This window comes from Triticum dicoccoides, chromosome 3A (assembly GCF_002162155.2).
Source record: "Triticum dicoccoides isolate Atlit2015 ecotype Zavitan chromosome 3A, WEW_v2.0, whole genome shotgun sequence".
NCBI classification, from domain to species: domain Eukaryota; kingdom Viridiplantae; phylum Streptophyta; class Magnoliopsida; order Poales; family Poaceae; genus Triticum; species Triticum dicoccoides.
Genome location: NC_041384.1, coordinates 702,686,515 through 702,713,601, shown reverse-complemented (window position 1 = coordinate 702,713,601; position 27,087 = coordinate 702,686,515). Strand labels below are relative to the sequence as shown.

Genomic DNA, 27,087 nt, shown 5'->3' with positions numbered 1-27,087 from the left:
CGACCTCCAGCGTCGCAATCATCTGTGCGACGCGGTCGCCGGGCTTCCCGGTGAAGTCCACCTCCGAGTGGTTGAAGAGCATGACGCCCACCGGGCTGCGGTACTTCGTGTTGATCACCCCTGCGGCCAAGTCGAGAAAGTAAAAACTTGTTAGTACACGTCAGCGTCCAAATCTGGCTTGCTCAAACAGAGATACAGTGAATAGAGATACCGGGAAGCAGTACACCTACCAGGTTGAAACGAGCTTGCTCAAATGATGATCTGGCACTATGGAGCTAGTTAGTGATCATGACTTCTAAGAAAAGTTCGATAATGTGAAATAAAGAAAGGAACTTACATCCTCAACTGCAGTTGCTTTGTCTGTCATTGTTCGTTTCTTCAAGGATAAATATCTTTCATGAGCCTGGGTGAGAACACAAATCAGTCAGCGATACCCTTTTTAAAAATAAACTCGACTTTTGTCAAAAATGCAATAACAACTACAAATGATAGCATGCTGATAAACAACAGAAATGGAATAAAGCTATCATATCGGTGCCACACTGCAGTAAAATGCAGCAAAAAGTAGATGCTGCTTTATACTAAATCATTGTTGAGGAAATCGTTAACTGGTAGCAACAAGGAGTTAGTAGACAGAAAAATAACATAGAAATAGCATCTACACATTATGGCAAATAGACTCCTGATTATAGTGAAAGTTGGCTATCATATTGGCAGGTTGACGGGAACAGCGTAAACAAACACCAAAACAAAAATAGGAGAATATACAACTCTTATCATTTTGTTCACAATAAGCCAACATATTGAACTTTGTTATTGCTGCCACAAGATTGAACCCATGACACAAGCTTCAGAATCACCTTGAAGACATGTTTAATATTGTAACTCTGAAATGACCTGAGAACAACATTACTTGGTCGTACAGAAGGCTAGCCTTGTGAAAACGCTTTCGGGCATCCTGATCACCACCTACTGTACTCTGCTTGTCCTAATAGCAATTTCCCCTTGACTGGTTCCAACTACTACTACTCATCCCCATATGTATTTGATACCATCAACAGGCATTGTACCTGATCTAACTGGAATTCTACTGAACTAATCTAGTCTGCAAAATAACACAGGAAGCCTTAGTAGTTGTCAGAAGATGTGTAATTAATCTTCCTCCCTACTAGTTAGACCTGATCTTTATGTAACCATTATTGTACTTGGGACCATTAATAATAGGTGATGTACTATGTAGTATGAATTCTACTGAACTAATCTAGTCTGCGAAATAACATGCCTGGCCTTAGTTGATTTTTAGTGAGGAAGAAGTACTGCTAGGATAGTCATGAAATCTCAGCACATTTTGTTATTGACGCCTACATCTTCGTTTTACAAAGGAAAACTAATTTTGTAGCTTTGATCCCTCTGAAGAGCAGAGGACATTATAGATTGTGTCATGCTCTCTGCTGTGGTTGCATATTCAACCTGTCCCTTTTCTGTTTGATGTGTATAAATTTAGACAAATCTGGCCGATGGTCGTAGGTAGTACTACTGCTACATAACTAGTTGAGGCTTCTAAATTGCTTTGGTTTTCAATTACTTTAGTTTCTTTTGTCACTAACTTTAGTATTTAGACAGAAAATTATTGTGCAGTACTGTAAACCCCCACAGTAATCATCCTCATCTTTTGCTGGTTAATTCCTTCAGTATTTATTTTCTTCTTCTTCAGTTAACGTTTTGTTTTTCTAAGACCCTCAAGATTGTTTTCAGTTATAAATGAATGAATCAGGTACCTTGCACACGGTACTACTATGAAGTACTGCAATGTTATCACATATAAGCACCAATCAAACTGCTTCGACGATTGCTACCTGTGCTTACCCCAAGAGTTCACGAAGCATGGGCTTGTGCTCACTGTTTGGTCAATGCCATGTGTGACAGCAGTACAAGATGATAGTGTCCAACAGTGCTGCCAAGACCATGCATCTAAACATCTAATAAAACACCAATCATACAGAGATCCAAATGTGAGTCCATGTGTATTATCAGGACGGGGAGAGTACCAGCTTTTAGATGCAGCAAAAGGATAAAGTTATGGCCTCCATGAACAAATCAATGGAGCAGCAAGAACAGGATGCAAAAAGGAGGAAGAAAGTGAAACAGCCATGGTGATGGGGATGCTTACCCAAGCTAGGAGCCATGGAGGCGGAGGTCATTGGCCCAGCACCGCACCGGAGCAGACGACGGCAAGCTCGACCGTGTGCGTGCCGTGGTGGTCGTCCTCACACATGGAGGAGGGTGGCTGCGGCACCGAATTGAAGAAACTAGTGAGGGGGCGAGGAGAGAGGAGGGCATGAATCGAGGGAAGAGGAGAGCTCACCGTGCCGGAGTTGGAGGCAGCCGAAACCCTAGCCGCGGGGAAGGGTTGCGCGCGAGCGCTTGCGGCCTGGAGGAGAGGATTTGGCCGGAGGGAAGGAAGCGTCGTCGCCAGGAGAACTCGTGAGTGTGCTTTTCTCTGGCGAGGGCCGCGGGAAGTAGCCGGATTCGCCCGTCGTTGTTGGCGGCGGCGAGGGCTCGCGGGAGGAAGAGGAGGAAAATGAGAGAACGATGGAGAGGTTGTTCGCTGGGCTGGGTTGCTTCTCTCGCTGGGCTGGGTTAGTTGTAGCGCATGTGGCGACCCGCGCTACGACTATGTTTCTAGTGCTAGCACGTCCTAGCAAACCCACGCTAGTAGTATGACCTGTCCGAGGGTCAACTGACGGAGGTAGTAGTAGCGTGTCCAAAGAAAACAAGCGCTGCTGCTAATCTATACCAATAACGTTCTTTGTGCCCAGCGCTACTGATAATTACTAGTAGCGTGGGGGCACAAACAAACGCTATTGGTAAACTTCTATGTATAAGCATTTTCCTAGTAGTGACATGGGAACGACGCGGCGGGCACATGTTTGAATTTCTAGATTGTGTAATAAAAATATGCGGTATATATACAAGAAATATTACATGTTTCGAAACTTTATTTGAAAGAGAATCTTATTAACTGAGTATATGTCTTTTCGCAAAAATAAAAGAATCAATATATGTCATATACCAGCAAGCGTGCATGGTTGACATCCTATAAACCTGACCAGAGGGAGTAATAATATTAATTAAATGAAACGAAGCAGAAATTTTGGTTGACCTTCAGTTACATTTTTATTTCCATCCTCATTATCCCACTAATTTGGTTGATTGTGCGAAGCAGAAATTTGTTGCCATTTTGTGATCAGGGGTGTAGTAGTGCGGTGGAGGTGACTGCAAAGCTCACGTCTGCAACTTATTGCATAGTTCAGTCGGACTTGGTGACCACGGAGATGCCTGTGCTGCGGCCGAACCTGGAGACGGCGCAGTCGGCGGCAAAGATGTCGGACGAGACATAGTTTGGCGCACCACCCATGACAGGCATGTTGGCGCGCACGCTCATCTCGTTCACGTAGTCGGAGCGGTAGGTCTGGCCGAGCACGCCGTGCACGTCGTCGGTGAGGTCATGGAACTTGAACCCGATGTCAAGGTGCGCGAGGCTGTCGCCCGACCCCGCGACGCCGTAGTTGTGGATGCGCGAGTCCTCCTCGGTGATGGGCACCACGTTGGCCATGATGTCGAACACGCCCCTCAGGTGCACCCTCACTCCGTTGGTGGCCGCAGTCCTCGTGACGGTCAGCCCTGGCACGGCGGCCGACTGCCACCGCGCGCCGGCCTCGGCCGGGATCTCGATGGCCGCGTCGTCGAAGGACATCTCGAGGTGGTCGACGTCGCCGTTCCAGCTGGTGGTCTTGAGGGCTCCCATGAAGAGACGGTGGTGGGCGAAGCGGATGCCGAGGGCCTGGATCCAGGTGAAGTCACGGCTCATGGAGGGGTTGCGCTTGCCGATGAAGTGGGCGTTGATGTGGAGGTCGGCGTCGGAGACGATGCAGAAGTCCTGGTCCTTCTTGCCGTGGAAGTAGAAGTTGTTGCCGTCGCCGCCGGTGAAGCGCGGGTCGCCGCAGGACACGCCAGCGTAGAAGTCGCACACTGGAACCCACAGACGCGGCAAAACTAAAGTCAATGACACCACATACACACAAAGAGAAAAGATATCATGCATTGCATGGTAAATTAAGTATACTCAAACTTACTGCAGTATGTCTTGCAGCTGGGGCAGAGGACGATGCACTGGTTGGGGCAGCGCTTGTCGCACTTGCCCATGCACCCCGCCTTCCTGCCGTTGGTGTCCTTGCACGACAGCTGCTGGCTCCTCTGCCCGAACTTGCCCGGGCTGATCATGTGGTAGTTGGGCGGCAGCTTCCTCGGCGGCTGGGCCTGGACGCCGGCGGCGGCCGCCAGGGCGCACACCGCCACCAGAGCGGCCACCGCAGCAACCAGTTGCCGCGCCATCGGTCTTCCTCCTCGGTAGATCTGCTCAGATGGGCCGTCCTGTAGTGGTGGTGGTGAGGTGTTTGGCGCATGTGAACGTGGCGTTTTATAGCGGACGTTCTTCCCCCCTGCAGGCCAGCATTCTCCTGAGACGCTTTGCGTTCACCTGCATGTTTCGTACGTGTGGCGGATCGAAATGTCAACTAGCCATGTGATATTTGATCGTCCTCGATCGCATCCTGACTGTCTTCGCCAGCGCACAGAGACCGCACTTGGAGTAGCTGGTTGACTTACTGAGGAGCTAGTGTGTGCCCAAAGTCCCTTTTGACCGTCCTAATCAATTCTTGGCCGGCCGCCATGGACGGTATTTTTTTTTTGAGAAAATAGCCGCCATGGACGGCTCTGTCTGGAACGTTTGCGGTGGGCTCCAAACCCTGCGCCCCCAGGCTTTGAGCGAGGGGCACAGACGCGAAGCCCATGGAGCTCTCCTTAAGAAATGAAAACAGATTTCACTTCATATTTCCACACTCCTCTGACTTCCTATTTCTCAGTTTACTGAGTTGTTTTTGCTGGAATTCAGTTGACCAGTTACATGTAGGATCATTGTCGACAATAGGGAAATACCAGGGTCGAAAATGCTAAACACACGGGACCATTACGCGACTTTCCATACAATTCTCTCCGCCCCCCTGATTTTCACCCGGGTGGGGCCCCCTCCCCCCTAATCCAATAGATAACTGCCATGTCAAGATTAGCCCATAATGGTCCCGTAAGACTCCGTTGCTGTAGCATTGCTCATACCAGGGTACACCTGGTTGTAGATGAACCTGATAAAAAAATCCAGAGGAAAATATTAGCAATTCAAGAAAAGCCAAAAAATCTTCTGACACTTTTTTCAGAGAAACTTGCCATATTGGCGTAGTTGTATAAAAAAATTGACAACAAGAAAAGTCCGGTATTAATCTGAGCAGAAAAACATTTTTTCCATAACAATATAGGGTTAATATAATGCTGATTTTTTTCCAACAATACCACGGAAGTCATTTCATCACCAATTTTTTTACACGAGAGTAACACTTGAGCAAATTTGTTATCAAAATCTTTCATGGTTTTTCTACCATTTTGCAATTGCTAATTAAAAAAACAGGTGCATATATATGCCTCCATGTTCAATTCGTTCCCCTCCCTATTGTTGAGTCCTACCTACATTTACACCATTTTATTGCGTGGTTCAGTTCTGAAGATATCAAACTGTCCCTAAAGCAGCATTCACATGATTTCTCAAATGTCCCATATTAATACTTCATAAACCATTACATAAACTTCACGTCTAAAATTTTAAATAACAGTCCTGATTAAAAAGGGTGCAATAAAAATACACATTTCAATATTTAATTTGGTAATGTTGCGAGAACCACCTTTACCCAATTCAAAAAGATGTGGCCATTTAAAAAAAAATACGCAATGCACGTAAGGCCATATCATGTACCCTTGTAAAATTCTGGTAAAACCTTGATAGCATGGAGTTTATAAATAAGCCTTTGATCCCGCAGTGGACATATTTGCACAATGTCGCCAATTTACCTTCAATACGTATCAATTTGGTGAACCAACTTGTGGTTGGATGGTTTCAAGGACAGTGGCGCTCGCATTTTTCTGAATTTACTAGCAATGTGCCCGTGCATTGCAACGGATCAAAAGTAGAATAATACTTGTTCACAAACTTGAAACAAAACACTCTTGTTTTGATATACATATACCATTAAAATATATTATGTTTCACTCCAAATATATTTCTCAGGTTGTTTTGATGAGGTGAGGGAGGGATGTGGTTGCTTGCAAGATAATAAGGGGTTTTCTGCAAATTGGAGTAGAGAAGTGGGCTATTGTTGCAAAAATGCCACAACTTACCTCAGAGCCGTTAGATGCAGATCTAATTGTCAGAAATGACGGATGGCAGACACACCATCATCACCAACTGAGTCTTTTATAGGAGTAGAGATTTCAGTCCTTCCCGTGATGTGCGTTCAGTGGGAGGAGACGTTTCCGTCGACTACAAAGGTGTCTTTGTTGACTTTGTTAAATCTCAAAATGATGTGCCAGCTCAGCCTTTCGTAGGTGCTCAGAAAAGTAGGTGTGCGTGTATTTATAGGGGTGAACGTATGATCGCGTCTGTACCGTGTTAAAAAAATGTATCAATTTGGTATCATTTTTCTTTCTGAACCATGCTAATTAACAATCACAAAAAGGCGCGACCAAACAAAAAAAAACACCATAAAAAACATGTACACGACCTAAGCATCACCAGCCCTCATTGGTGACTGGGGAACTGAAGAAACCCCTAGAAAAACTACAAGTGGAAGGGTTGAACAACAAGAAGGGATCAAAGCATAAGTCCTTCATGGCACAACACTTGTTAGGGCATAACACGCCCAAAAGCACAAGCACCACATATGTGGCAACCGCCACCAGCATAAAACTTTATTCTTGTTACTACGAACACAACACTACGACAGTACTTCCCTTAACCAGTCTACATCGAGCACAAATGAACATGGTGGCGGTGGCGCTAGACATGCAAGATCAGTGCATGCATGACACTCTTCTAATAAGAACTCCCCATGGTGAAGTTGAAGTTGCTGCATGTAGTGCGGATTCCGAGGAGCAGCCCACTGAACGCGAACGTCTCCTTCACCAGATCGAACATCAGCAGGTTGTTCTCCATCTGGTGCCCCCCGAGGATAACCGCCGGCGAGTCGATCGCCGCCGGCATGGACGACGAAATCTGGACGAACGCGAAGCACACTGTCTGCTCGTTCACCTGCACGAGCGAGCTGGCACCGGGCAGCGTCCAGTTCCGGCCTCCGTCCAGCATCAGCTCGATGCTGGCCACGGCGTAGCCCACCCGGGTCACCGTGAGCGCGGACGCCTGGTAGCACAAGTCGAACTGCGCCACCTTGTCCGCGCGCGCGATACCACTCGTGGCCACGTCGAACGCGTTGCGGAGCGGCCAGTAGATGTCCCAGCGGAGCGCCGTGTAGGGCGTGACGGTGCTGAAGACGGCGCCGCCCGTGCCGCTGCCGGCGTCGAGGTCGAAGACGCCGTCTGGCGTCGGCACGCGCTGCTGGTTCACGGCGACGCCGGTGATGCCGAAGTAGTAGCCGCCGTTGTAGGGGTGCTTGAGGAGAGGGAGCGGGTTCTCGCGAAGCCGCTCGGCGAGCTCCACGGGCGGCGCGGCCAGGAGCTGGAACGGGCCGCCACCGAAGACTGCCACGCCGTCGCCGCCGCTGGGCAGGCACAGGGCGAACTCGTTCGCCACCTTGAGCAAGGACGCGAACTGGGTCGGTAGGGACAGAGGCAGCCTTGAGAGGCCCGCGACGCCGGCCGCTCCCGCCGGGAGCGACTCCAGCAGCTCCCCCGGCGCGCAGGACCCGACGGCGCGGAAGATGACGGGGAGGAGCGGGTTCTGGCCGTCCGTGGTGTTGGCGGCGAGCGTGATGGTGGTGGCGTCGTCGGAGCGGCAGCGCCCGTCGACCGGGTTGCGCGGGTAGGCGGGGCAGGCGCACGGCCCGTCTCCGCGAAGGCTGGGCTTCGGGCAGCCAGGCGGGCGGTATGTAGTGGAGACCTCGTCGCAGTCGTGGGAGACGCATGGAATGATGCGGTGCGGGGTGGGGCAGTTGGCGAGCCAGAGCATCGGGCCGCCGAGGTCGAGCAGGAGCGGCACCCCGCCGACCTTGATGGCGATAGTGTAGAGGGGGGTGGGGGTGGAGGTGTCCTTGCTGATGCGCGCCACGATGGGCTGGCCGCCATCGTCCGCCGACGTGCCCAGCAGCACCGCCAGCGCCAGCAGCGCCGCGAGCGCAGCCGCCGAACTGCGGCGTAGCGACATGGCACGACACACGATTTGCTACAACTTTCTGAGCTAGTACCACTCTACCAGTACCACTATAGCTACTGTTGCAAGGTTTTGATCGCAGTCGGGTGGCCGTGCGTGTTTATATAGTAGCAGAAGGACCAGTAGGCGTGAGTGATTTGGCTTGGGCCGGGCGTGCGCCATTGGGGTGGTGGAGGGCCAACTTGAGCTCGATGGAGCTTGGGAGTTCGGATATGGCAGGTTCCGACGAATTAATATCGCCATTGTCAAGGCCATCGAGATTCGCGGCGTCAAGTTCCGACGAATCAATCGCCATTGTCAAGGCCATCGAGATTCGCGGGGGGTCAACTTCCGATCACACTATACCTCGTGCGTGTATGTAGCCGAGGTGGGCTTGGAAGCTGCTGTGCAAGCTCCTCCGCAGCCAGTCTCAAATCCCAAGGGATAGAGGAGAGATCCTAGATCGCCTCGTGCTTGAGACTTGTCCGTTCAATTCGCTTCTTCAGCTTTTAAAAAACTGAGAGTATGCTTGGATCTAAGGGACTATTTTTAGTCTGACTAAAAATAATCTTTTTAGAGGCTAAAGTTCCAAGCACCCCTGACTAAAGAGAGGCTAGGACTAGTTTTGAGGCTAAAAAAATTTAGTCATAGGAAACCTACTAAAATATGTATTAGCCCTCTCTCCTTATTTAATTCCTCTGCTTTAACACATGCGAGTTCTGGATTGGGGGGTTTGGAGGATAATAAATGCTCAATAACTTGATTTTAGTCTCTTTAGTATTTGGATCCAAGCATGGGTAAGGCTAGCAAGTTTTAGTCCCACTACTTTTAGTCATGAGACTAATTTAAAACGTATCCAAGCACCCTCTGAGCTGTCGACCGCATCTTCCAGTTTGGGGACCAATTGGCTATGCAAGTAACCACCCTGTTATGGTGTATCTGGTCGGCAAGAAATAAATTCAATGCTGGTGAAAGTGCTCCTGCGGCTGATGCGGTTGCAGCTAATTGCAGCCTACATATCCTTCAGTTTACTGAACACCTGAAGAGTGGGAACCAAACCAAAACAAACAGGAGGTGCAGGTGGTCACCACCACCATCACATTTCATTAAGATTAATTTTGATGGTGCTTACTCAGGCAACACACGAGAGGGAGGATGGGGTTTCTGTGCAAGAACTGAGGAAGGTTCAGTCTGGGGTGCAGGCATGGGTCGACTGACTCATCTTTCTGACGCTCTCCAAGCTGAAGCTTTTGCTTGTTTGCAGGTGATTCAATTTGTCCGAGATGCTGGAATGAGCCGGGTCATCTTTGAAACCGATGCTACAAATTTAAAGGATGCCCTGTGTAGCAATGTATACGATCTCTCACAGCACGGTACTATCTTTAGGAAGGCCAAGTATATGTTGTCTACTAGTTTTATCGAGTACAAAGTGGTATCTTGTGTCCGCGAATGTAATTGTGTTGCTCATAAATTAGCGGGTCAGGGTGCGTCTATGGAACCTGGTGCTCATATGTTGTGGCATGGTACGGTTCCAGACTTTGTAATCTCCGATGTAGCCAGCGAGTATGTTGTGCTAGGTGGTTAATGGAATCTATGTTTCCCCGATCAAAAAAAAAAAAACCTGAGCCGTGGAAGAACTGTCTGCACCAAAGAGCATATATAAATCTGAGTGGCCAAGCAATTATAGTGAATAGCATAAAACTACTATAAGTCGGGCTAGGGATTTAAAAAACTACCGATTTTTTTCCGCTGATAACTACCAAGTCAGGGGTCGGCTATTTCAAAAAACCCAAATCATCCCGTGCTTTATAATTGATCATGATTATGACAGTTGGGGCCCATACGTAAGAAAATTGATTGTTTGCCCGTTTGTTTGACTGTTAACTGACATGTGTGGTCCACATGTCAGCTCTCTTCCACATTCTCTTCACTCCTCCTGCCTCTCTTCTTCCACACGAGGTCGACGAAGCACTGGCCGCCTCTCCTTCCACCTGCGCCGGTCGCTTCTCCTTCCGCATCATCGCCGCCACTACTGCCCCATCTCCCCGAAACCTCTTCTCCTCACCGTGGCTCTCTTCTCCCCCAACGCGCCTGCAGCCATGGCGGCCGACGTGTCACCTTCCATGGAGCCATGGCGTCACCGGCCAGAGGCGCTGCCCCGCCGGCCAACCCCCAGCAGCCACCGTCGTGCAGGATCCAGGCGGAGGTGGGTCTCGGCTACGGGTGGCACGACTGGCTAACTCCGGCAGGAGGCCTCCCTGGGTGGGGTTCTCCATGACGACCTTTAGCAGGGCGACGGAGTCGGCCACCTACACCCCGCGCGATGGAAGGGAGCTTGCTCGGTGGCGCCATGGCTGCTTGCGCATGACCACAGGAGGGACCCGATTGCTTTTTCAAAATTTTAAAGGACCTGACACTGACATCTGGGATCCACATGTTAGTTAACAGTCAAACTAACGGTCAAATAGACATATCGTTTAGGTGTGGGCCCGACCTGTCATAAACCGGTTTAAATTTTAACAACGAAGATTTTTTTTAACAGCCGACCTTTGACTTGATAGTTATCAGCGAAAAAAATCGTTAGTTGTTTGGAACCCTAGCCCGAATTGTAGTAGTTCTATGCTATTTACTTCAAGCAATTACCCTGCTATGGCACATAATACAAGCAGTACACACTAGTACCAGTAACAAGTTATCGGAGTGCTTACTCTCACAACTGCATGTATTGTCAGTTTGTCACAAATGTGCTGCTGCGGATTTGAACAAAATGTGTGACAAACCTTTCTCTTGTGCACAGTGGTACAAGAAAATTTTGCTTCTGAAACTTAAGATCGAACATTCCATGAAGCACTAGTCCTTGAAATAATGCAACAGAAAACAATGTAATGATGCAAGCACATAAAAAATTCAGAGCTTCTGATCACAACTTCGTATACATCAAAGTAAAAAAGAAGAAGCCAGCCGGCTCATACTTGGTCTGATTCAAAGGTATTCCAGCCTAGAGGATGCGAAAACCACGCAGTTAAGAAGCACCACCTCACACTCAACCACCATCAGATGAAAGGTGAAGTGCTCGCAACAGAGACTTCGAGTGCCGTAAAGAAACTGTGCGGAACAAGAGATTGTTTGAGCCGAAATCCATACCCACAGAGGCTTCCGACACCACGATGAAAACTGTCCACCAATTTTCCATCACTGTCAATGTGAAACACCCATTCGCCCACACTCGCCAGTAAAGACACTCGACCATGCTCCAAAGCAACATTCACATACCACAATTCATCGCAGCCTTCAAACCGCCCCATTACTTCTGCAACCGGCAGTTTGATTCGGTACTTTAAGACTCAAACCTCGCTTTCATAGTTCTGCAACACCCATATATCAACAATTTCTTTCATGGCAGTATGACGTGTATGGATCCCTAGCGTGCCATCCGCCTCAAAGATATATGACCTGCATGGTTGACTAATGGGAGAAGTTGGAGCACGCATCTGCTGAAAAGTCTCAGTTATGGTGATAAATACTACTATCAGTTTGCTTTGCCACCTAACATACCAATGCAAGCTATCACACACTCGAGCAGGTACGTTGAAGTACGCCGACCCCATCTCTGGCCAACCGATGTACCTCGGTTGCCGGTCGGAGCCCAACGTGAAAACATAGAAGCCAATCCAACGTGAAAACACAGACGCAGATAGACTAGCTAAAATTTTGAATTCTCTGGAAGGGGGGCGCCATGTTTGGTTTCAACCCCACGATCTTTTTTGTATCCCACTTCATGTGGCTTTTGATCAATAAAATTTAGCTTTTACCCTAGAAAAAACCATAACTTTGATATGGTTCCCCTAAAAAGATTAACTTTTTTTAGGAAAAAAATAACCTTGATAGTAGAATGCCTAAAAAATTATCATATACGAAAACAAGGCTTCAAGAATTTAAAGTTGATAGTATGAAATATTTTCTGTTCTAAATAAATACCTTGGAGATTCTGAAAAAATAAAAATAAAAATCAACAAGTACAGTACTACTGCGATTGCTTGGAACTTGGAAGGAGAAAAATATATATCATGATCATGCACGCTTAGTTTGGATTCTCGTTACTTTATAACATTGAAACATTCAAAAGTCATCAATCTGGAGGGTTTTTTAACATGCTCTTACCTTCTTACCTCCCATGTGAAAAGAGGGGTAAAAAGGAGCATGCTAAAATTGCTCATCAATCTGATAGTTGAGTTCTCTATAAAAGGAACCTTTTAATAAGATAAAAAAAAGCAAGGATATGCAACCAAATACTCGTCTTTCACTGGCAACACAAAATGAACACATACTTCATGTTCAGAAGTTCAGACTATTAGCGTACGCTCTTTTCACCTTCTTGTCAGTGGGAATATAAAGAATTGATAAGCAACATGTACAACAAAATTTTCTTTTGCCACCATCTCAATGTGAACTAATTTACAAGCAGAGATTGGCGTTCTTAGCAAGGTAATCATGCAAAGACGAAAGTGATTATGCTCAATTATCATTTTTTAGGACTAAAACACATGTCAATTACACTGTCTGTTCCATGCGTATGAAGCGGTAACTATTCAAGTTTTGTGAATAAAGGACACACTTATTAACATGAGGCATATACATATATAGTAAGGATGTGATTAAGAACATTTGCAGTGAGGAAAACATAGGGAGGCAGAAAGTGGCATTTTGCTCACAATTAACAAACTGTACTAGAGGAGGACGTGTTAAACCTGCACTGTAAGGCATCGGGCTAGATGTGAAACTATATTAGTAATAGTCCACAACACTAACCTCCCTAATTTTAAAATGCTCACAATCAATTAAGGTCTTTAATTGAAATTGAGGCACCCGATTTTGATCAGATCAACAATTTCTCAATGCTCTCTCATTCAATTATTTTATACTATACAATATGCTTCCTCACTTTTAAGGCATCATAACTAATTGTGGTCTTCAATTTAAAATTGAGTTACCCAATTTTGACTGGGTTAACAATTTCTCAAGAAGCTCTCCCATTTAATTATTTCAATCCATTATTGTTCCCTAATTTTGAAGCTCTTCAATTCGATTGAGATATTCAATTATGGATCTGGTTTAAGATTTTGATCAAGCCAATCATTTTTCAAATCAATCACCAACAACTGATCCTGTGCATCCTCCTAACACCTAGAAAAAATAAATGCCATCTTGTGACATTGCAGCACCAATATAGTACATGCAGCTACCGACACAGAAATTTCCCCACATAAATATGTGTTTCTTAGCGGATAACACAGAATCATATCGAGAAAGGCCCACCAAATCATCGAATTATTAAAAAAAACACTCCATCATCTCCTTGACCCGCCAAACTAAATATTCCATCAATTCCAAAATATGAGGGTATTAGTTTTTTTAGAAAGTCAAATTCCTTTAACTTTGACCAAGCTTAGAGACAAAAATGTCAACATCAACAATATTAAACAAAAAAAGAGATGGAAATTCATTTCATGATGAATCTAATTATACTCACCTGAAAGCTTGGTATTATGTATTTTGATGTATTTCTCTACAAATTTGATGGAACTTAAAAATATTTGACTTTTAAAAAATGTAATACACCTGATATTTGAAACAGAGCGAATAATGTTTCTAAGAAACCTAACAACACCAATGGTGCTGCAAAGCGCGCCCAACCCTTCTAGTATGTAGTTAACCCACCTTGACATTTTCTCTTCCCACACACGATCCCCAACTACCGGCCTTGACATAGCAATGGATAAGGAGACTGGATTCTTTAAAGTGAATTAATATTATTGCGACATTGTTTAATTTGCTATAGCTAGGTAATCATTTGGCGAAGGCGTGAAGCCACTCAATTACAGTATGATCAGCACAAGAAAAGCAAACATGATTATTGATGCGCATTCTACAAGCCCAAACTCATCTAAGCCATGGTCACGTGAATGCCGAAAGCAACTGTAGCAGGCGCAGCGAGACGAGCCATATACCATCTGGTTAGATCTGGTTAGACGGGTGGGGGAGCCAAGTGATCACCAGCGGCAATATGATCCACCTAATTACAATAAGTCAAATGTTAACTAGCTACTAGCCACTTATGAATAAATGACGAATGATACTAGGCCATACAAATGCAATAAATAAGTCTGGCTAGACAACCTACTGGTAAATTCGACTGCCTACAACGAGAAAATTGAGTTCAGTACGAGTGATATAAAGGGACCGTACCTAATTAGTCCAGATCGATGCATGCGCTACAGAGTCACGCCGGCGGCCATACCGACTGCTGGTGGTGCCCTTCTCGGACCCGCTCCTCCGCAACATGGTCTCAGCCCCAACGTATAAACATGCGTGCCTCCCGTCGCATGGGATGAGCATGAACTGTGTAAGGACGCGCTTCATGCTCGGCCGCAGATACGCTTGAGGACTCGTGCAGGGAACACCGAGTGTCAGCACCATAAAAATTATCCTCTAAGTAGACTGAACCACCGATATGCTCGACGATTTTGTCTTTGGTTAAAGAGCAATCCGGTAATACCTTCCATGCCCATTCAACCAAGCTTTCTCCTCCTCCAACGCCCTTGGCAACCATGTCGGTTGTCAGCTCTAGCAGAATGACACCAAAACTGTAGATGTCAATCTTCTAGTACGCCCCTCCATTGTACTATTAGTATTATGCAAAATTTGCATCCAGTTAGCATTCAACAGAAATGTTTGAGACGCCTTGCTGGATTTGAGATTGCCATCAGGGGCCATGTACCCGTGTGTCCCAAAAAATGGCTGACCTGTGGTGGGACTGGCGTGGGCTGACAACCATTCGAGCCCATAGTCGGTGATCTTGGCATGGAACTCTGGGTCAAGCAAAATATTGTCTGACTTGATGTCCCGGTGGATAATAGCCCGTCTGCACTCTTTGTGGATGTAGTTGAGGCCCCTGGATGCATCGATAACGATGGTCAGCCTTGTCGGCCAGTGCAATGGTGAAGGGGCACCCGTGCATTCACGGTGGTGCATCCAGTTGTTGAGGCTGTCCTTCTCCATGTGTTTGTAAACAAGCAGCTCGACATCTTGGCTGGAGATGCTGCAAAGCAGCTTGATCATGTTCTTGTGATTGATGCTCCCCAATGTCTTCACTTCTGAGTCAGACTGCTTGTGGTCTAGATTTCTCATGTTGCATACCTTCTTAACAGCCACTGTTCTGCTGTTGCGATCCTCAATGAGACCATGAAGGCGAGGGAGGTGGACACGGTACACCTTTCCCAGACCCGCACTGCCGATAATGTTCTCCTCAGATATGTTGTTGAGCACATTAGATTCCGTGAAGTCCAGAGGTGTGGTGTCATTTTCTAATCAGCCACGACTTCTTTCACCACTTGTGTGTTCTTCCGTTGCCGAAAGAGCAGTCGTATGATGGTATTCATACAAGTGACGATGATAGTGACACCGAGCACTAATAAGATTATCATATGCTTGTAGAGGTGGGTGCCTCCATGGCATTTTGGGAGATTTATCCTTGATCCCCACTTGGCACAAAGCCCACGGTTTCGAAGGAAGCCGTGGTTGTACTTTGCACTTTGTAGAGAGAGAGGGACAGCACCCATTGAGTTGGTTATAAATTGCAAACTGAGGGACGCAATTGAATGGTTGCCGAAGCCAGGCGGAATATTGCATGTTAGCTCGTTGTTGGACAAATGAAGGATTACTGGTGATGAAATCATTTCAATGCTCCATGCTGGTATTGCACCTGATATACGATTGTTGCTGAGGTCAAGTGATTTGAGATTCCGCAACAATTCAATTGATGTTGGTACGGATCCAGGTATCTTGTTCCCACTTAGTGACAATTCAGAAAGCATGTGGAGATTGCTTGTGTTGAAAGGTAGCTCTACCGAGAGTTGCTTATTCTTCACCATCAACACCAATAGCCCAGTCTCAATTGTCGGGATCGAGTTGTAGAAGTGGTTGCTCTCCATCTCAATTCAAGGGATATTCGAAGATATCTCTTTCTACATAGTGCCAGTGAAGTTGTTGTCTGATATTAGCAATGTATGCACCAATGGCAACCACCATATATTCACGAGAAACTTCCCAGAGAAGTTGTTGTTGACGAGCATAATGTTATCCAGTGACAGGTAGTTGCCAATGCTCCGGGAGCTCACCGGAGAAGCTGTTGTTAGAAACTACAATGTTGAATAGTTTCTCATGGCGCATAACTGCCCCGATAGTGAGCCAAACAAGTTGTTGTAGTCCTCAAAATTTCCAAGCGGCGAGTGCTTCCCAAGTTGTTGTGGTACCTTACCTCACTCGAGATCATATTGTCGAACAACTGGATGTATTGGAGTATGAATGAGGCCAATGCTTCTGGGATGGGGCCTATGAACTCGTTGTTGTATAGGATGATAATGGTTAGTTTCTTGAGTGACCCAAAGTCTTCTGGTATGTAGCCAGTGAGTTTGTTTGCTGACAAGTCTATTTTAATCAAATTCATTGCAGTGAAGTTGCACGGCAGCTTTCTGTTGAGTCCATTGTCATACAAGTACAAAATCTCGAGGTTTTGGTGCTGCCAGATGCAGACGAGGATCAAACCATTGACTTGTTGCCCTACATGTACAAAATGGTTAGTTCCTTTAGGCTTGAGAATGCCTCTGGAATCTCACCGGTGAAGCCATTCGTGTCAAGAAGTAGGCTCTGAAGTGCCTAATGCTTGGCCATCACCGTCGGCAGAACACCACAAAATTTGTTGCTAGTCAGGTATAGATGCGTCATAGATGGTGGTAGCCGGCTGATATCTTGAGTAAGTACTCAATGGGAGCCGTTGTAGTAGATATCAAGGTACTGTAGCTAGGAGTAGGTGTAGAACGTGATGACAGGGAATCTCCCAGTGGGCTTGTCGTATGAAAAGTCAAGATGGATCAGGTACTTGAGGTTGCACACAGATGGAGGGATATTGCCGATAAGATTCTAACACTAGAAGAAAATCCCCGTAACTAGGCCTCCACCTACTGCCACGCAGCTGACACCAGCCCAGCTGCAATGACCGGTTGTTCTGCCCCACGCATCATTGCAATTGGGCAAGTGTCAGCTGTGTGGGGAGCAGTGGAGGTCTAGTTAGAGGGCTTTCATTCAAGCGTTTGAATCTTACCGGCAGCATCCCTCCGTCTATGTGCAACCTCGCGTACCTGATCCACCTTGACTTTTCGTACAACAAGCTCATTTGGAGATTCCCCGGCATCATGCTCTACGCCTACTCCTTGCTTTGGTACCTTGATCTCTCCTACAAAGGCTTCCATTGATTCCTTCCTCAAGACATCAAAGGGTTATCACCATCTATGAAGCATCTCAACCTAACTAACAACAACTTTAGTGTAGTTCTGCCGATGCCGATGGTCGAGCTTTCGGCACTCCAAATGGCTTCACCGACGAGATTATAGAGGCATTCTCAAGCCTAAAGGAACTAGCCATGTTCGACCTGTGGGGAAACAAGCTCAGTGGTTCAATCCCTGTCTGGATCTCGCAGCACGGAAAGCTTGAGATCTTGTACTTGTATGACAATGGACTCACCGAGGAGCTGTCGTACAACATCACTACGGTGAATTTGATTAAGATAGACTTGTCGGCAAACAAACTCACTGGCTGCATACCAGAAGACTTTGGGACACTCAAGAAAATAACCATTATCATCCTATACAACAATGAGTCCATAGGCCCCATCCCTAGAAGCATTGACCTCATTCGCAACCTCCAATACATCCAGTTGTTTGACAATATGCTCTCAGGTGAGGTGCCACAAGAACTTGGGAAGCACTCGCCGCTTGGAAATATTGAGGTCTACAACAAAAGCTTGTCTAGCTCACTACTGGAGGAGATATTCGCTCACGGGAAACTATTCAACATAGTAGTTTCTAAAACAACTTCTTCGGCGAGCTCCCAGCGAGCATTGGCAACTGCCTCTTACTGGATAACATTATGCTCGGTAACAACTTCTCAGGGGAGTTTCCGGTGAATATATGGTGGTTGCCGTTGGTGCACACAGTGCTAATATCGAACAACTTCGCTGGCACTATGCCGAAGGAGAGATCTTCGAATATCTCTCGAATTGAGATGCAGAACAACCACTTCTCCAGCTCGATCCTGACGTTTGGAACTAGGCTATTGATGTTGATGGTGCAGAATAACTAACTCTCGGGAGAGCTACCTATCAACATGAGCAATCTCCACATGCTTTCTGAATTGTCACTAAGTGGGAACAAGATACCTGGATCCATACCAACATCAATTAAATTATTGCAAAATCTCAAATCACTTGACCTTAGCAACAATCATATATCAGGTGCAATGCCGCCATGGAACATTGAGAAAATTTCATCACTGTTAGGCCTTGATTTGTCCAACAACGAGCTAACAAGCAAATTTTTGCCTAACTTCGGCAACCATTTAATTGTGTCCCTCAATTTGTCATTTAACCAGCTCAATGGGGAGGTGTCCCTCTCTCTGCAAAGTGCAAAGTACAACCGCAGCTTCCTTGGAAGCCATGGGCTCTGTTCCAAGTGGGACTCGAGGATAAATCTCCCAAAATGCCATGGAGGCAGCCACCTCCAGAAGCGTGTGATAATTTTGTTAGTGCTCGATATCAGAGTCATCACCGTTTCCATGAGCATCATCATATGGCTGCTCTTTCGGCGGCGGAAGAACACACAAGTGGTGAAAGAAGTTGTGGCTGATTGGAAAATGACACCATTCACACCTCTGGACATCACAAAATCCGACATGCTCAACAACATATCTGAGGAGAACATTATTGTCAGCGGTGGGTCTGAAAAGGTGTACCGTGTCCACCTCCTAGCCTTGATGGTGCCACCAAGGATCGCAACAGCAGAATAGTGGCTGCCAAGAAGATATGCAACACGGGAAATCCGGACCACAAACTGTTCAACTCGGAGGTGAAGAGATTCGGGAGCATCAATCACAACATCATCAAGCTGCTCTGCAGCATCTCCGGCTAAGATGCCAAGCTGCTTGTTTACGAGCACTTGGAGAAGGGCAGCCTCGACGACTGGCCGCACCACCGTTACCACGAGGGCGCCCCTGCACCATTGTACTAGCGGAGGAGGCTGACCATCACTTTGATGCAACGAGGGGCCTCAACCACATCCACCAAGAGTGTGGACAGGATATTATACAAAGGGACATCAAGTCAGACAACATTTTGCTTGAACCAGAGTTCCACGCCAAGATCGCCAACTTTGGGCTTACTCTCGAAAGGGTGTCAACCCAGGCCAGTCCCACCACATGTCAGCCATTTGTGGTACACACAGGTACATGACCCCCTAGTGAGTCTCAAATCCAGCAAGGCATCTCAAACATTTTCAATGAACGCTAACTAAATGCAAATTTTGCAGAATACTTTCAGTACAATGGAAAGGCGATCGAGAAGACTGACATCTATAGTTTTGGTGTCGTTCTGCTAGAGGTGACAACCGGCATGGTTGTCAAGGGCATTGGAGGTGGAGAAAGCTTGGGTGAATGGGCATGGAAGGTATTACAGGATGCTATTTAACCAAAGACAAAATTGACAAGCATATCCGTGACTCGGCTCACTTAGAGAATATCTTTGTGGTGCTAAAACTAGGTGTATCCTACAGGAGTCCTCAGGCGCATCTGCGCAGAGCACGAAGCACGTCTTTACCCAGCTCATGCTCATCCAGTGTGACTGGAGGCACATACGTACAGAGGCTGGGGCTAAGCCCATGTTGTGGAGTAGCCTTTGTCATCATTATTTACATAGCTCTCTTCACAATACTGTATTAAAAAATATATAGTGTAACTTCTCCGAAGCCAAGAAAAAATTGTAACACTGATGGGCAAGGAAGAAGATAGGCATATAAATGTCATAAAACACAAAGTACAGTGCAGATCATAGGTAGGTAATATTTACCGTGGTTGCCAGGAATCATAAAACATTGTGGCCGGCTATACTGCCTGAGCTCAGAAACTCCAAGAGGAAGTTCAGGGTTTTCCAATGTTATGTGTTCAGGCGTATACCAAGCAGGAGGCTGGAGAGCATACTCAAAAGGGCAGAAACAATGCTGCTCATATGTAAATGAGCATGGATTTGGATATCTGCAAAAGAAAGGAACAAATCAACAACTTTTTGAAGAGCTTATTCCAAGATCAACATGAAAAAAAAATTATCCAATATAACAAGCTGGCAAAAAAAGAGAAGAAGATGGCATCATATGTCTGGAATGCAACTTGAGATAAACTAGCGAGACTGGTTTTTCTACCATGCACCAGAAATATCATGCATGGCATCAATTCCATTATGACAGTGAACACACCTACTTTATCCTATCCCCTACCTAGATTCTCCTACCTCCTCAAATCACCCATGCATTTTAAGGTTAGTCCCAAATTCAAAACCGTCCTAGCTATTAAACACAAAATTTGCTTTCTGGTATGTTTACATATTTGCCTTCCTAGTGACAAGATCTTTTCAACAAGACTAACCATGCATATATTTTCTTCATTTTTTAAATATGATTTTGAAACTTGATGAAACTATAAGAACTATGAATGTCAGACTAACCAAATTTGTCTTGTTTCATCGTGTTTTCGAGTCTGGTATACTTAATTATTTTGCACACCATTTAGTAAACGGTTCACTGTGTTTCAAAAACTCAAAATTCAAAATTGCTAAAACATATTAAATATTGCCCTTGTTTCAAAGAAATCATCCACGGATTTATCCTCTACTTATTTTAAAATATATGGTTGTTTGAAGTTTAAGAATGAAAATAAATTACATGTACTAGTGTAGTTGGGAGAGAGGAATGGAGTGCATCCACCTAGCATAGTACGCCCTCCGTCTCATAATATAAGAGCGTTGTCAAAAACGCTCTTATATTATGGGACGGAGGGAGTACTTTGCAGTAGCATTTGTTGCCAGATGACTTTAAAAGTTTAAATACTCAAGGCATTGGTGCACGAATCTCTAACAAAGATGGAAGGCTCTCCCATGCATGGTAGAATCACTTTTCTCATAAATTAGCATATGACAAGCAAAACATTTACTAGTCATTAATCAGCAAACATGAACTGAAAACTTCAAATGGTGTAAACGATCAAAGTATGCAGCATATACGAGGTTTCCACCAATAAGTAGTAGTTCTCCACCGGGAAATATAAGCCTGGAATCATCAGATTTTACGACTAAAGAACGTTGAGCAAGTAAGGGTGCTATGGCATATGTAGAGTTGCCACAATCGCCGGCATCTGCAATGATGTCAAATGAAAGTTCGTCTTTTCCATCAAGATGATCGTATAAAAGGTCGCCGCTCTTAGATTCGTCTGGACCTTTGTTCATAGCAGCCTGGTTGGGTTAGAAAAGAAATATCAATGTTTTAACAGAACAATAGGCTCAACCAGTGAAAGCAATTTAGAGCACAAGACCGAAATTCTAGGAAGGAGGGTATTCTGAGACAAGGAAAGACTGCAAGGAAGCAAAAAACTAGACCAAAATGAGGAATCAAGCCTTTAAATCACAGGCATGTACCTGCATCATACGCATGTCAAATCGACCAACAAAAAGTGTGACTGATATCATGAGGTTGAAAACAGTTTTAAGCAAATCTGTTGAGGTCCTGCAGAATATATCGACAAATAGTCAGCCATTTTTACAAGATCAAGTGGATAATAAGAGCTTAAAATCAAGAACATACGCAGAATACTGACGAACCGTGTCCTCAAAATCAGGTTTCAACAGTTTCTTCAGATTCTCATACTCCGAAATTGGTAAAGGATGAGTTAGAGCCCATCTGTACAACAATTCAAGGAAACAAGGAGAATGAATGAGTCAGTTATATTGGGCATCTTTTTCTGGCCTATTTTCTTATCTGCTAGACAAATATGTGAAAAAAGACAAACAAAGTGGTCATCATCATGTCCAACTCTTCAGTACCCTAGTAATAATGACCTGAGGATATCTTACTCAGTCGCACCATGTTATTCACTAAAGCATATTCATGTGACATATAGGTAATAAACTTAATGCAACACCTTTTAGATTTTTCCCAAGGCTCGCCAACAACCATTGGCACATTATTAAGGGGCCATGGATGTTGAAAACCATATTATAGTTCTGCTTAGATGAAACCATGACGAACATATTGCATTTCCTTTTCATCATCATAAGTTCCCTCTTAAGATGACAAAATGCAAACTAATCTGTTGACTTGTTTATAATACATAAAAAATAAATCTTATCTACCAGATGAATGTGTTCAGGCAGTAGACATACCCAGTTGACCACTCCACGACATAATTAGCCATGCAAAGTCCAATGAATATAGCCCAGAAAGAGTAGACAGGTGAAATGATGTTGGAGTGTTCGGATCCATTGGAAGCTAATTGGAGCAAACATACCAAGATAAAAATAGAACAGTAAATAAACAGAAGAGATATGCAAGCACGAACAGAAGGTGGGTAATCACTGGCAGAGCGAACCGGAGCAAACCAGGATGGGCAAATCTGGTCATTAAACTTATGCATACGCAATAGCTTTGAAATCAGTGTATTGTCCTCATTTTGCTTTCTCCACAGAGAAAATGCAACCCAGTTAGCAGTTCTACGATCAATGGATTTGTCCCTCGAAAGAGTTCTGCTACCACAGTGACTGTAGAACACGCAGCAAGCTGTACTTATCACCTGTGATGTTACAGAAATGCAAATCTTAGAAAATTCAGAAGTATCTAAAGAAGATGAACGGAATACCTGAATCAATGTATGCAAAAAAACTTACTGCACAATTTTGGATTATAGTAAGCATCACTTGCTGTTTCTCTGCTATGCGAGAAACAAGACCCAAATACCAGAGTCCAAGAAATATGACGCGGAAGATGATAAAGAAAACTAGAGAGGAAACATAAATAGCGAGGAGCAGGGAATGATTCATCATCAAATCCAACCCCATTGACTGAAAACTAGGGAGATGGTATAATGCTGCCAAGAATATCCATGCAACGTACCTGCATTCAGAAACAGCCTCAGGGAACTAATACATCTTGTTTTACTTAACATTATGTTTCTTTTTACAGACTCCAGAGATTGCTTACCAACGACTAAAGTTTGAATAGTTTGGCTTGATAGTCTTCCTAATGATGAAATGTGTCGAGTGCTCATGTCGGTATGGGTATCCATGAGTCAGAATGGTCCTAACCCTCTCCATTTTAAGGGATTCAATCAGACGACCGGAGGGCTGCTCATGGAGCTTTTCTCTTCCCATAAAAATACTGCTCACTAAGTCAGTGATAGTTCACACTTGTTTTCAAAGCAACCACAGAGAGCCCTCTGTCACTGGTGAGAATTCCTGAACTGTGGCCAGATCTGCATAAAGAAACACAATCTGAATAAATGGAGATAAGAAAATACAACTTGTGAAAGAAGTCACAAGCTATAAAGTGGACATCCTACAAATTTATCTCAATGGCTCAAAGTAAATCATGTAAATACTTAAGTCGCTTAAGTGAACGAATCCGAGGAACCAAAAAAAGGAAGTATGCGTAGACAAACTGTAGGAGCCCATTGAGCGCATGGATTCCATGGGAAAGGGACGGCAGGCAGGCAATCATTAGCAGAGACAGAAACCTAGATCTTTATTACGAAGCACAGGCAGATCTAACGGGATGGAACTTGTCCGTTGTCCCCCCTACAATTTTCCCCTGAGATCTTTGAGAAGACCTCGGCTACATAGAAGAAAGAACTGAGAGTCTGAAACCACACCCACTGTCCAGCACTTGCAGTAAAATGCACATGGCCAGTCCAAAAAATCTTCTACTCCCTCCGATCCAAATTAACTGACGCAACTTCAGTAGCACATCTTTGTACTGAAGCCGCGTCAATTAATTAAGATCGGAGGGAGCAGTAGGAAATTACAAAGGGACAAATCTGGTTGGCCCAAAGAGACAGACAAATAAAGGGAGTAGCAAGCTCGTTTATATACATACATACATACATACATACATACATACATACACGGCGACGAACACGAGAAAGCACCAGTTGGACTGAACAACACAGGTATCCAGGAGGAGAAACTGCCTGCCAGTATAACTAAACTAAACTGGTGGGGTGTAGAAAGCAGAGGAAGCAGAGCTGAATTGCGCACGCGTGCACACAAGCTCCGCGGCCCTAACCCTAATCCCGTGGAGCACCAAGCTAGGAAGGAATCGCAGCAGCAGGAAAGGGAGGTGGCTTACCAGGTGACGATGAACGCATCTGGCCTGCGGCGAAACTCGGGAAGGTGGGGGAAGGTGGGGAAATCTTTGGCAGAGGAAATCCCCGCTGCTGCGCCTTCTCAACTGGTCATGTAATGTAGCTTGCCGGCCGGGTGAGTGCGTGCGGTGGCGGTACAGTGGTGGTGTCACGTCAGAATAAAGCAGCAACGTCCGGAGCCCAACCCACCAATGTCCAAACCTCACCGACTTTTCTGCTATGTCCCAAACACTCTCGACTTTTGATACAGGACACAACAAGGATTCATTCGGTGGGGATGGGGCAACAATACAGTATAGTAGGTGTGATGCTGAGAGAACAGGAGGCGAAAGTTCAGAGCCTCTACTGCTGGTCGACATCTACTCTAGAGTCTAGACTTATACCCTCCGTCAGTCGATCGACACGTCGACCATGCAAGCTTTATTCGTGTTCCCTTTTGCACACATGGCTTGTCTCGCCATTATTCTCCCCATGCACTGCACTCGTTCCATGCATGTTTTTCAGCTTTTGTACTCACCGAAAATGCATATCCCCTGAGCCCTAAGGTTAAGCATGGCCAAATGATTCAACTTGCTAACAGCATTAGTAGTAGTTGTCATTGAATCCGCTAAGACATGGCTGGAGCGCGCTAATTCCAATCGAAGAAGTAATTGGTCTCACTTTATTGCTAGAAGAATTGGTGAGAACTTTGGTGGCACTTCGCTTTGGCATTGTGATGTACACCTGATTACATAAACTCTATGGTCGCGAGCGATTAAGTGCTTTGGACCATGGTTTTCAGGCTTTCAGTTTGTTCGCTATCTGCATCCGAGTCCTGGGTGTAGTTCCTGGTATCCAAGCCTTGTTTGTGTTGTTCATTGCAACTACGTACAGGGTATTCTCTTCTAATAAATTCAGATGCAATTCTTCAAAAAATTCTGATGTAGTAATGTTTTTATTCTGTTTGATTGAGTGGTTGCGAATTGGTTGCAGAAATTTGCCAATTCGTTAAGTCTTGCTATGATCAGGTATAAATTATGTAGATATTCATACAAACCAAAATCCCTTGATATTACAGGCTGAGAAGAATCCAAATCCCATTATATTCCATACCACCAATTCAGTTAAATCTTGCCACGATCCAACTCTTCAACGGACTCAATTGACATGATAGAAGTTACAACCATAATAACTACCAGGTTGTCTTTTAATAATTGACTATAAAACTACCAACTTGGCCATCTTTTTTCTTAACCGGGCATTACCCCTTTTCATTACTACAACATAACGGAAATACATCAGTGTCGAGAGAATGAGACGGGAAAGAGGAAAGCGGGTTCAAGCATCGCCGGGCACCATCACCTAGAGGCTCCCAGCCGGGGCTGGTGCTGGTGGTGTCGGGCGCCGCTGCTCGCGCTGCCGCCTCGCCGTTTATGGTAGAGTGCGGGCAGGGTGACGCCAGGCCACCGCGTAGGAGGAGCTCCCTACCAATGAGCTTGCGGAGGAGGAGCTCCCACCCACATCCATCTGCCAGCGTCGAAGTGCTATGCGGAGTGCAAGCTCCTCCTCATCCGGATCGGATGAGCTCGACGGGTCAGAGGTGGCAAGCCCCACCCAGTCAATCTCGTCGGAGCCAGATTCGAAGCCGGCCATGTCATGGCACTGGTAGAAAAAGGGTCTTTAGTCCCGGTTCTGGAACCGGGACTAAAGGGTCGGTACTAATGCCCTGACCCTTTTTATTTTTTTTATTTTCAAATTTCTGAATTATTTTAACCTCTAATCTCTAATCACCCCTCATCACTGCTCAATTTAATCTCTAATCATCCCTCATCATTCCAAATCATCTAACTTCCCGAACGGTCACCCATCCTCTCACTACTCCAGCCTGAGCACGCTTAACTTTAGGGTTCTATTCTCCCTCGTTTCCAAGTCTGCACTTGTTGTTTTCCTGACAATAGTAAGATGTCAATCCTATTAACCCTCAGGAATTTAGCTTGAGCATGAAGTCACATATTTCATTGTTTGAGTTTGAAACTATTGTTCTAAAAAACAATAATTTTTTAGTAACACTAATATTTCTTGAATAAGTAGTTTGGCCACAGTTTGACCATAGTTTGACCAGATTTGACCAAAATTCAAAAAATGTGAAATAATTATTTAATAACACTAATATTCTTGAATAATTATTTAGTAACACTAATACTTCTTGAATAAGTAGTTTGGCCATAGTTTGACCAGATTTACTAAAAATTTAAAAAAACTGAAATTTGAGCATAACTTTTTTTCCTTTTGGAATTTGAGAATTCTACAAATTTGCAAACAGGCCATAGGCCGTCTCCATCGGATGTAACTTTTCGAGTAGATGATTTTTCATATAAAAAAGTTTTTAATCCGAGTTCGTATGCAAAAGTTATGCCCATTTTACAAATTCCAGAGAGATTTTGTAAATAAAGTCGAAATTCATATTTGTAAATTTTCCCAACAACTAGACCACATATCACATGGGAAACTTATTTTATTTTATTTTTTTTGACATTTCCATCATTTTCTTTTGTTTTTTCTAAAACTGAAAA

At 45.1% G+C, this 27,087-nt stretch overlaps 3 protein-coding genes and 1 pseudogene across 11 annotated transcripts; 1 reads left to right on the top strand and 3 right to left on the bottom strand.

The window, feature by feature from the left end:
* Positions 1 to 3,109: 3,109 nt before the first annotated feature.
* Positions 3,110 to 4,429, bottom strand: LOC119273318. The gene is made up of 2 exons (XM_037554516.1): positions 4,137 to 4,429; positions 3,110 to 4,032 (listed from the first exon to the last, which is right to left on the bottom strand). Exons 1-2 carry the CDS (start codon positions 4,393 to 4,395, stop codon positions 3,311 to 3,313), a joined length of 981 nt encoding a protein of 326 aa, XP_037410413.1. The 5' UTR covers positions 4,396 to 4,429; the 3' UTR covers positions 3,110 to 3,310.
* Positions 4,430 to 6,826: 2,397 nt separating this feature from the next.
* LOC119270320 (chitinase CLP-like) lies at positions 6,827 to 8,374 on the bottom strand. The gene has a single exon (XM_037552327.1). It carries the CDS (start codon positions 8,261 to 8,263, stop codon positions 6,980 to 6,982), a length of 1,284 nt encoding a protein of 427 aa, XP_037408224.1. The 5' UTR covers positions 8,264 to 8,374; the 3' UTR covers positions 6,827 to 6,979.
* A 2,644-nt stretch (positions 8,375 to 11,018) lies between these two features.
* LOC119270319 lies at positions 11,019 to 24,695 on the bottom strand. Of its 9 annotated transcripts, XM_037552323.1 has the most exons (11): positions 24,520 to 24,695; positions 23,377 to 23,647; positions 23,064 to 23,289; positions 22,563 to 22,969; positions 21,985 to 22,080; positions 21,819 to 21,906; positions 21,419 to 21,635; positions 20,202 to 20,386; positions 14,257 to 14,321; positions 11,522 to 11,713; positions 11,019 to 11,422 (listed from the first exon to the last, which is right to left on the bottom strand). In XM_037552323.1, the coding sequence occupies exons 2-8, from the start codon at positions 23,544 to 23,546 to the stop codon at positions 20,289 to 20,291; spliced, it is 1,302 nt and encodes a 433-aa protein (XP_037408220.1). In that variant the 5' UTR covers positions 23,547 to 23,647; positions 24,520 to 24,695; the 3' UTR covers positions 11,019 to 11,422; positions 11,522 to 11,713; positions 14,257 to 14,321; positions 20,202 to 20,288. The 9 variants fall into 9 exon arrangements, with proteins under 9 accessions (XP_037408220.1, XP_037408216.1, XP_037408218.1 ...); XM_037552319.1 differs by having other exon boundaries at positions 11,019 to 11,713; XM_037552321.1 differs by having other exon boundaries at positions 11,019 to 11,701.
* Positions 17,174 to 19,842, top strand: LOC119272997 (annotated as a pseudogene).
* Positions 24,696 to 27,087: the final 2,392 nt, after the last annotated feature.